Genomic DNA, 10,857 nt, shown 5'->3' on the forward strand with positions numbered 1-10,857 from the left:
TACAATGCCCTATATGGCATTTAAAATTACGGTCTATTTTATGTAATAAGCTAACTAAATTTAAACAAAACATAAACAACATTACAACAATATTCAAACCCAACAATAACCAAACATAAATATAAAACAGACATTATCTATAAGGATACATGTTAAAACAATCTGATATAGCGTTTTATAATAGCTGGTTGGTAGATGTTTACTATTTTTTGGCAAAACCTTCGTTGCAAACCTCCATTTACCATTCATTTACACTGCAGCGCAACATCTGAGTTCTCAAACTAAAACAGGGTCTGCAGCGTTTGCGAATGAATCCGTTTATGTCGAAAACGGTGTTGTAGTATAATAAAAGGTGTAAACGTAGCAAAAGTAACGCATTTTAAAGGATAAACGCATTCATGTAAACATAGCCTTAGTACACAATGTAGTCAAACATTAAATAGGAAAAATATTGAAACTCTTTGGTTAGTTTTTAGCGCGATGCTAATGGTCTAATCAGATTCAATGGATTGTGCTAAGCTATGCTAAAAATGCTAATGCCAGACCTGGAGATCAGCTGAATGGATTCCAAAACGTTAAGAATCAAATGTTTAACTCTAGGAAAGCTGGAAAATTTGCCTATTTTCAAAAAAAGTGGAGTGTCTCTTTAACTAAAAAAAGTCATTTTCTTAAGTTCATTTAAATTACAATTTTAAGGTAATCAGGTAACTTACTTTGTTAAGTTGAACCAACAAATGTTTTTAACAGTATTTGGGGGAATGCTTTTTAAAAAGATGACTACTCAAATAACTGAAATGTTGCATATAATGTTGCGATTTCCAATACAACCCCTTTGTATATGAGATCGTAAGTTATCTAACTCCTCCAGATTTGTTTTCCTTTGCAAATGGCAGGCCCGGTTTGGAAGCAAACAGTCATTTTGCAGTTTCATAACACATATCAGAATGGCCACAAGCGAGCCGGAATTCTGACCAACAGAGGAATTGCGGGAGGTTAAGAATTTACTGCCACCCGCCGTAGAGGGGATTACCCCATCCCAGCGAGGAGAGGCCTGCCCAAAAACAGACAGTACACTACCATTCTCCCCGCAAGCCTCAGAGCACATGAGCTCTGCCAAAATATCTAATAACACATTAACACAGGAAAGAGATGATGTTTTATGGGGTGGCAGAGCAGTGCATAGAAACAGGGTCATCTTGAATACAAACAAATAGAGACTTCCGTATACTGACTGTTATTGCATCATGCAAGCTTTACAAGCCGTTAAAAAATGCTTGGGTAAAACTTTCATAAGTGAACATTTAAGGATAAGGAAGTTTAAGGAAGTCATGAGACGATGGTAAAGATTCTCTGTAATTAAATTTGTATTAATAGCTTTTCGGTCTAGAATATCTTCACAAAATAACTAAGTAATAACAGAATTTCTTTAAACCATAATTCCAATTACAGTGTCTGGGATGTTCATGTGTGCGTCAGTGAGATGAGAGAGTTGATGCAGTCATGCATTTGAAGTCAAATGAATCAGCTCATTGCCCGTAATCAAGTCACTACCTTTTAGATGACCTCATAACCCCTTGCTTAGTTACACCTGATAGATGTCTGCATGGGCACGACCTGTACCAAAGATGTTGTGACCTAAACCTGAATGGCAGTATAAGTATGGCATACATCAAATATGAATACAAACCTGGTCCACATCGAAGTTGCCTGTAGGGTCTCATCAGATGGCAAACAACTTCATGTTAGGCATGAGGATAAAACGGCGGTCTGTAGGGACTTAAATACAAAATTAAGAATCAGCAGTCCTTCAAGCACTGTCAAAGACAAAATTCTTGCTAATAAAATATTTTGGAGCTGAACATAACTAGAAAAATGATATTCGCTACAGAAATCTCTTTAGGATTTATCAATTCTGTGACTTTTTCAAGCCTTGGAAGCATAGCTTTAAAATGATCCAATATTGTGAACCATGCTGATAAAGACAAAAATCTCAAAGGTTCTTACACAGAAAATCTGAAGTATTACAAAAGTCTTGCAAAGTAGATCACGGTTGTCAGATTGTAAAATCATAATAATGCTTCCAGTCCAAAAAGTCACATTTGGTAACACTTTACTTGAAGGGGTATTCATAAGATTGACATGACATGTATCATGAACATGAAAAAGATTTTATGCACATTTATGACAACTGTCATTAAGTGTAATTTGTTCAATTATGTCATTTTTAAAGCAAAGATGACCTTGTTTGAAATATTTTCGTTATAACAACTTGACATAAACCAATACATCATAACTTGTCATAAACATGACATAGCAGAATAATTATCAAACTTAAGAAACACCTAGCTTTATGGGTGAACATTACATTAAACTGTAAATGCCATAAAGTGTTAATACTGTCAAATAATTTTAAATACCTTAACAAAATGCAACAGACACCTCAAAATATTATACTTAATGTTATGTATGCTGTTATAAAACTATTTGAAAGAGTATTAACACTTAATGACAAATTATATTTCTACCACTGTAGTTGAGGTCAAGACTGGAGGTGAACCTTTAAAACCTTAGGACAATGTTTTTGGTACTACACTAGTGTTTACAGCATAAACATGTTAAAGCAAGAAGAACCATATCATAATGCTTGAATTATGTTTTTAAGTTAGTTCTGGGAGGAAATACACATTTTATTTGGTGTTTTTTTATTTTTTGTGCCTTTTATGCCCTTGCAGCTTAGTGCCTTCGTTTTGTACATTTCTTGAAGTTCAAAAGCTCATTGCTACAAACATTACAAAATAAAAGTAATGCCTAAAGTGTAGAGACTAAACAGTGACAGTAGCTGCGTTTCCATTAAAAATTTGCGCAAAACTTTAGCGTTATTTTTTAAGCAAAAAAAAAACTATTGCTAAATGATGTAATTCCAAAAACCATGACGACGTGTGTGTTTGACTTTATATGACATGCGGATGACATCAAAATACTGCGAGAGCGACTCGAAAACATTCAGGACAGTCGATTACCAAATCCCTCTTGCTGTATTTTGATATCATGCGCTTGTGGGTTATTGTGACGGAAAAAATCGAAAACACTTCTTGTGTCTTTTTCCAACTAAACATACCACGCCATATTTAAAGAATGATCATGTGACTTTAACGCACGTCAGGTGACCTGTAAAAACAAAAAAAATGTCTTCATTGCAGTTTTAAGATATATTCCTTTTTTAACTCTCATGTGGCATTCACACCAGCCGCGGTAGAGGCGGAAAAAATGCCCTATTCACGTGTGGTTGGATGTAGGGATGCACCGATACCGATACTGGTATCGGCCTCGATACCACATTTCCTAAAGTATTCGTTAAAAGTCCCCCGATACCTGGAATCGATACCACGGTTTGAGAAATGTCTATGTTTGAGCGGCGTGTAAGGGGTTAATGCCTCTTGTGTTGTCCAAAGAGGCAGAGTTTAGAACAAACTGGAAAACTAGTCCTTTGTTTTTATGTTAAATTATATGACTAAAGCTGTTACCTGTAAATTTAAATCATGTTTTTTATCAAGTACTCGGTATCGGTATCGGCAAGTACTGAAATGCAAGTACTCATACTCGTACTCATATTCCAAAAAAGTGGTATCGGTGCATGCCTAGTTGGATGCTTGAACATTTTGAGTCTACTCGCTTCATTCATGTGCAATTATAGTCAATCGGGACATTCACGCGTAAATTTGGTTCAAAGGGGGGGCTTCTGCGACTCCGCTCGTTTCCAGTAATCACGTCACTACTAGAGCAAGCTTCTGATTGGTTAACGCGGTGAATATAAATATTTTTTAACTCGCACATTTCCTGCGCGCCGCAGGATGCCTATTTTACTCTATCACAGAGAGTAAAAACTTTTTGCGATTTATGGCAATTTATATAATTTTTAATTCGCTATTTCAATTTGCACAAATTGAAGAGCAATGGAAATGCAAATACAGTTTCTAAACAAAAAATAAAAACTGTTCAGTAATGTTAATCCTTCATGAATGCATTTATTATAAATAGTTCGCATTGAGCCTTTCTCAAAATAACTGGATGTCATATAAACATTTCTAAAAATAGTTTATTGATTTACAACTTGGAATCAATTAGAGCTGCAATCAAAAAAGCAAAAACAACTTTGAATTTTTACATTACAAAATCATAAAAAATCTCTCGCTATAGTGTGACAGTATAGTGAACATTATATTAGTTTAAAGTAAACTTTTAAAAAATATACAACTTTCAGCTTTTGTTTACACATGTAATAAATTCAATATTACAACCATAAAGATCTCTCATATAGTCTAAATAGTAAATAACAACAACAAAAAGATTTACAACCTGTGTAAATATATTAAACAATTTACTGCGTTGTAGTGTACGATTCTCCAATGGCATAAAGTAAAGCTGAAGCACATAACAGCTTCAGCAGCTTACTGAATAGGCATTGATTACATTTTAATGATGTCGAATCATATCATACACCATCTATAAGGCAAAAAAAACGTTTTTCAAAATACAGTAATGTCTTACAGAATGATTTGAAAGTATTTAAACATATGGCATATGTATCTGTAATGCCTAACCTATTTAAATCATCATGTCTGTAGTTTACAGTCTACTATTTATTATTACAAGTGGATTAGCATATGCTCATTCTGAAAGCATTGGGATGAAAAGCCTAAAGAAAAATAACATTATAACAAACCTTGAACTGTGACACTAACCATCTACTGTAGCTTAAAAAAACACCAGCACCTTGCCAAAGATCCTCGTGATTGGCAGGTGGATTGAATTGTGCAGCACACCACCTTATACTGTGATACAACAGAAAATACCTGCATAATATATTCAGGTAAAATACTGATAAAGATATACAGTAGTAGTCAGGCAGACATGCAGGAAAAAAGCAATATCGAGTGCCAAGCAATATTGCAATATCATCATCAGAATGCAAGTAGCAGAACATAAAGTGCCCAAAACTAAGCAAATAATTATTGGCACGGATTTAAAGCAGCACATCACTTTAAATAAAGAAGGCTGTGTAAGCATTATCTGCAACAGCATTAGCATAAATGATACAACACCAGATTTGGCTCTGGGTTCCTGGAAACCCAAACGGTGATCCAGCGAAAGTTTCTAGTGTCCGTGAGAAAGTGCCGATGTTGCCTGAACAGTGCCAAGCTTTCCGTTTACTTTCCTCCTTGTCTGTGTTACAGGGACCTGTAAAATAAAAAAAAAAGGAAAATCTGCATAGTGATCATGAGGTTCTGAACAAATCAAATTCAAATGTCTCATGTCATTTTTGCTGTAACACCTTAAAAAACATATTGAAAATGTTTTATTGAAAACATGCTTTCAAACTTTTTTTTTTCGTTTTCACTTGTACATAACACTTCTATGAAGTATCATTTGAAAGCAATTAATGTTCAGCCTCTTACCTTCCTCAAACCCTGGGCTCCTGAGCCAGAGCGAATGGCCTCCAGAAGAGCCTCACGGGTCGCCTCTGGGTTCCCCCCGGCAGGCAACGCCAGAGGCGGCTTGGTTGGAGGTGGGGGAGGACAAAAGGCTGGAGGTGGGGGTGGCACAAATGCAGGAGGAGAGATGGGAGGAGGTGAGATATTATCTCTCTGGATGTTTCTGTCCTCCTCAGTCGTCCTGAACTGCTCCAGCTCCTTAGCCGCTTCAGATTTGGTCTAAAAGTAGCAACAATGAAGTGGCACATCAAAGCTACATGATAAATCAGAGTTTGTCCTTTGTGAAATTAACAATGGAGTATTTCATACTCTTAAATAGTATACACCAAATTTGTACAAATATTAGAAAGCAAGTTTGGGCGGGACTGGACATAATGAAAAACTACAGATGACGCATGTTGCACTACACATATTTGTGTCCACTTCTCAATCCTTCCCTTGAAACCAGGGGCAAGTAGTAAACAGTTCACTGCTGTGACGTACCAGTTGTCTGTCTTATATTAACTTTTGTCCAACCCAAATGTCCTATTTCAACAGAAAATATGTCAACATAGGGCAGAAAACTGCACTTGTCAAGTAATATCATGGTCCTTCAGGGCCATTCAGTATTAAAAACTCAAGAAATGCAAATAATGTTTTAGCAATACTATGCCACAGGATGTATTTGTCACCCAACTTAAAGGGATAGTTCGGCCAAAAATGATATTAAACCCATGATTTACTCACCCCCAAGCTGTCCGAGTTGCATATGTCCATCGTTTTTCAGACAAACACATTTTCGGATATTTTAGAAAATGTTTTAGATCTTTCAGTTGATTAAATGAAATGTTACGCGGCCCACGACCTTCAAGTCCAAAAAAAGTGCGTCCATCCTTCACAAAATAAATCCAAACTGCTCCAGGATGATAAACAAAGGTCTTCTGAGGGTAATCCGTGCGTTGTTGTTGTAGAAATATCCATATTTAGAACTTTATTAACGAAAATAACTACCTTCCGGTAGTTGTAAAATAATTGCTGTCTGTGGTTCTATATGGGCTATAATGGCAATAATTTTTTTTAAATAATATGGGAAAAAAGAACTATAAATTAGTTCATTTTTGGAACTGTGAACTAGTTCAAAATTTTGAAATATGAACTATGAACTGAACTAGTTCATTTTAAAATTTGTGAACTGTGAACTTTCCCAACACTGTCAAAATGCAGGTAGTTACATCCGCATTTACAGAAATTCAGCGCAGTGTGTACAGAACTGATCAACCACTTGTTGGGCATTTACTTTTTGTGTTGCCAGATCTTGCACAAAAAACAGCAAACAAGAACAAGCCCAAAATAAACCTAAATAAATCCAAATGCTTTACATTAAAAATGAGACTAAAATATCGCGTCCCGCACCTTCTCAATTTATTAACTCCAAAAACGTAATCGCTTTATGAGCTGAGCCCAAAACCAAGACTCAAAATGGTAAAGCCCCCCAAAAAGACTGTGGACTTGTCAACGCAAGACGACGCTTGACAGATGGTAGTTTATTACAGTAGTTTATACATAACGCTGTTAAATTACTTTGGTTAAGATCGCAATTGTTAAACACATGAGATGGTAACGTGGCGTTAACCGGAAGCTAGTTATTTTTGTTTATAAAGTTTACATTTGGATATTTCTACAACAAAACGGCATGTATTACCCTCAGAAGGCCTTTATTTATCATCGTGGAGCCATTTGGATTTATATTGTGAAGGATGGATGCACATTTTTTGGACGTGTACCCCGTAACTTTACATTTGATTAACTGAAAGATCTAAAACATTTTCTAAAATAACGGAAAATGTGTAGTCCATTAAAATTATGGACATATGCATCTCGGACAGCTTGGGGGTGAATAAATCATGGGTTTAATATAATTTTCGGCCGAACTATCCCTTTAAGTTCAATCCATATAGCAAACATGTAATGTCCCATGTCTTTTAGCTTACCTTCTTTAGTCTGGAAGTGTTGGTAGAAGCTCTTATTGCAGACAGAAGGGCTGAGCGCTCATTCTCTGCATCACCAAAGGAAGGCTTCTTAATAGTGCTATTGCTAGAAGGAGATACCTGGACACAAACAAGTAAGAAAACAACACTGCTATATTGTGTAAAAATATATTACAAAAACTATTGCCTTGACTTTGATTGCACAATAAGGCCAAGTCCACATGTACACACATTTTCTTTTAAGCAGATTTTTACCTCATTTTTACTTAAAAAAGTACTGTCCACACAAGCACAGTTTACAAAAAATATCCACATGAAAACGCTATAACAAGATATTAAACGCTGTCAATAACATGCCAAACCAACAGAGGGCAATATAACCGTAACCATAAAGGCACAATCTGGCATCAAACAAAGGAGATAACAACCGTGCACACCGACAACACAGGCCAATATCTCTGGTTTCACCAGTTACACAACACTGCAAGCTAAGTTTCTGAAAAAAATTCACCCTGGCAGGAGTTTTCAAAAACGTTCGGATTTTGTCCATGACGTCACTCTTAGATTTCTGAAGAGCACTTTTGAAGCCTAAAGTAAGCAGATTCTGCTGTCGCCATCTTAGCAAGCGCTCCACCACGCATCATTCAAGGATATCCGAAAATGGCCAAAGAGGCGGAACGTGAGTGGAGCTGAGGTGCCTGTTTGCTGAAACCACGCTAGCCTAGCTCAATGGTAGTGATAGCAGCAGCAGTTCACACTTCACTCAAGTGGCCAAACCCCTAGTTATGCTGAAATGTAAGGCTATAATTTGAACAGATAAGCTACAAAACAAAGCCGGGAATCGAACTTGGAACTTCACATGTTGGCTGCGACAAGCTGCGGTTTAAAAAAAAAACCATGTCGTGTGGACAGGGCCTAAGATACATGCTGTATTTCATAGTTTACCTTTTTAAGGCGTTCAATCCCCTCTCCAGACTGAATGGCCTCCATTAGTGAACCATGAAGAGAAACATCCTTCTGGACAGGCTTGAAAATAACAGGTTTAAACTTCTTTACTGATCCGAACATGTTACCCGGGGTGGGTTCTGACGAAAGCTCAGATTTGTGTACTTCCAACTTATTCCCTAGCGGTGGACGTGTGGAGTCTGTTGGCATCTGTCGAGGAAAGGAGGTGTCTGGAAACCTGCTGATGGATGTTGCTTCTTCAGAGAAGGATTTAATGGGTTTAATGTGGGCAGATTTTTGAGTTAAAGACTGGACTTTATTTGTAGAATGTAAGTCCAATGATTTGGTTTTGTCTACTCCAAGAAAAGTTTCTTCTTCAACACTGCTGAAGTTTTCCGAAATCACCACCTTTTCCGCAACATAACTGGGGTAACTTTGCGAGCGTTTAGGTCCTGTTGAACGTTCTGTTGGTTTTAAGGTGGTTGCAGGTTTGTAAAAACCCACCGAAGGTGTGTTAGTAGGTATACTCTCATTCTTGAATGTTTGATTGAAAGGTAGTTTTTGAACCCTACCCACAGACTCGTGTGGCTCCTGAATGGTATGAATTTTAGCACTGGGAATGCTATGGTTTTTAGCAATGGCAGAAGCTACATACTGGCTGGATGTTCTTCTGGAAGGTTTCAAAAAAGAGAGATCTCGACCTTCACCTGGATTTTCCACAGGAAATGAAGGCTTATTTGCCACCACAGGTGTGGATTTCCTTTCTAATATAATCACCTCTTTGGATGTTTCCTCAAAGTGTGATTTCTCTGAAATTTTAAAGGGTGCTGATACAGACGAGGGCTTGATCCCATCAGTATCTCTGTTCTTTACCGTGGGTCCTTGTTTGGCCATCGTTGATTGGTCTTGTTTCTCTGCCAAGTTCCAGAAAGCTTTGGCTTGTCCTGGGGAGGATTCTCTCTTCACATTAGTGACCTCTTCATGGCTGCCGTGTTTCTCTGGGGCGGTGTTAATCTGTCTCCGTGTAACCATGTTTCCTTGTTCGTCGATCTTAATGGCACCCACGACTAGAGAACCTGCAGGCTTTTGAGTATGGGACACAGTCGGTTTGGGAGGGACTACTACAAAAGTTTTCATTCCAAACCGTGAGACCGAGCTCTGGGTGATCTTACCGTGCATTGCTGCGTTAACAGGCATCCTCTCTGTGCTAAGCTTTCGGACCACAGGTAAGGATTTAAGTTTGTCATCAGGAACCTTCTGAATGCTTTGAACAGTAGGACGCACAACTGGACTTTGAGGCTTTTGCGATACAGTGTTATTCTGACCATTTAGTCCTTCAGTTTTAGCTTTACCCTTAGTGTCATGGTTCAAGACAAACTTCTGTTCCTTACTGTCACTGGGCTTCGGCTCTTGCAACTGCTTCTGGTTGTCTGGAGACGGACTCGTGTTTTTCATAAGCTTAGGATCTTGTAACTGCTTCTGAATGCCTGAAGATTGACTCACTTTCTTCGCTGTCAGACTGGCATTGTTGTTTTTGTTTTGAATAGCCTCATATAGTGTGCGTGATTGTTTGGTAATGTTTGAAGTGCTGGCCGATGCTGTCACCAAACGCTCCTTCTTGCTGGATGTGTCGTCAGTAGGAACTTCATCGATAGTTGTAACTGGAATGTCCATGTCGACAACAGACACTGGGATTTCATCATTCACAAACATAGATCCTCCATCTGACTGATTCATGTCTAATATACAAGAAAAAATAAATAGGCTTGTTTACAGGATGGAAGTCTTGTTCCATTAGAAAACAAGACTTTTGAAAAAGCTGAAATCGTTATTTCTTTCTTCTGTTCTCTATCAAAGTAACTCACCAGCTAGATTTGCATCTAAAGCGGCTAAAGTCAGGTGAATCTGAGCTGTGATCTCTGGATCCTCCTCATAACTGTTCTGTCTCTTGATTGGCTGATGTCCTCGCTGTATATTCCCAGTACTTGCATGAGAAGTAAAAAAACACGTTAGCTGGCAGTTTTATGAAAAGCAAGAAAGTGTCATGCTAATACTTTGTGTAAAAGAAATATCAGATGGACGAAAATAAATCTCTGAATTATACTATGGGGTGGTTTCCCAGACAGGGCTTATTCTTTGAGCTGCCTTAATTTAAAAACACCTTGTACTGACATATCTTAACATATATCAGTGCCATTGTTTTGTTAAATTATCAAGTTATTTTTTGAAAGGTTTGATTGTTAAAACTATTTAAATGTCATAATATAACCAAGGCCTAGTCCTGGCAATTGCCTCAATAAGATCTACATTAATAAGGGACATCTTTTTGTCCTGGGCTCATAGAGGTTTTAAAGTCTTTTTATCCACAATAAGGATTTCACCTGTCTTCAGTGAATACCATGAAATCTAGATTCACACTGCACCAGAATACGACTGTCAGTGCTGTATTTGAG

General features: G+C 37.5%; 1 protein-coding gene across 9 annotated transcripts in view; it reads right to left on the reverse strand.

The window, feature by feature from the left end:
* Positions 1-4,117: 4,117 nt before the first annotated feature.
* The window catches only part of cobl (cordon-bleu WH2 repeat protein), a 76,911-nt gene continuing 70,171 nt past the window's right edge, over positions 4,118-10,857 (reverse strand). For 5 of the 9 annotated variants that reach the window (XM_065246228.2, XM_065246227.2, XM_073811670.1 and 2 more), the window contains 5 exons: positions 10,270-10,388; positions 8,405-10,143; positions 7,463-7,579; positions 5,457-5,711; positions 4,118-5,238 (listed from right to left, as the gene is read on the reverse strand). In XM_065246228.2, the coding sequence (XP_065102300.2) occupies positions 5,155-5,238; positions 5,457-5,711; positions 7,463-7,579; positions 8,405-10,143; positions 10,270-10,388 (2,314 nt within the window). In that variant the 3' untranslated portion in view covers positions 4,118-5,154. The remainder of the gene's footprint in view (positions 5,239-5,456; positions 5,712-7,462; positions 7,580-8,404; positions 10,144-10,269; positions 10,389-10,857) is intronic. The other 4 variants (XM_065246232.2, XM_065246231.2, XM_065246229.2 and 1 more) reach the window with 2 other exon arrangements.

The sequence above is a fragment of the Paramisgurnus dabryanus genome, chromosome 13 (genome assembly GCF_030506205.2).
Source record: "Paramisgurnus dabryanus chromosome 13, PD_genome_1.1, whole genome shotgun sequence".
NCBI classification, from domain to species: domain Eukaryota; kingdom Metazoa; phylum Chordata; class Actinopteri; order Cypriniformes; family Cobitidae; genus Paramisgurnus; species Paramisgurnus dabryanus.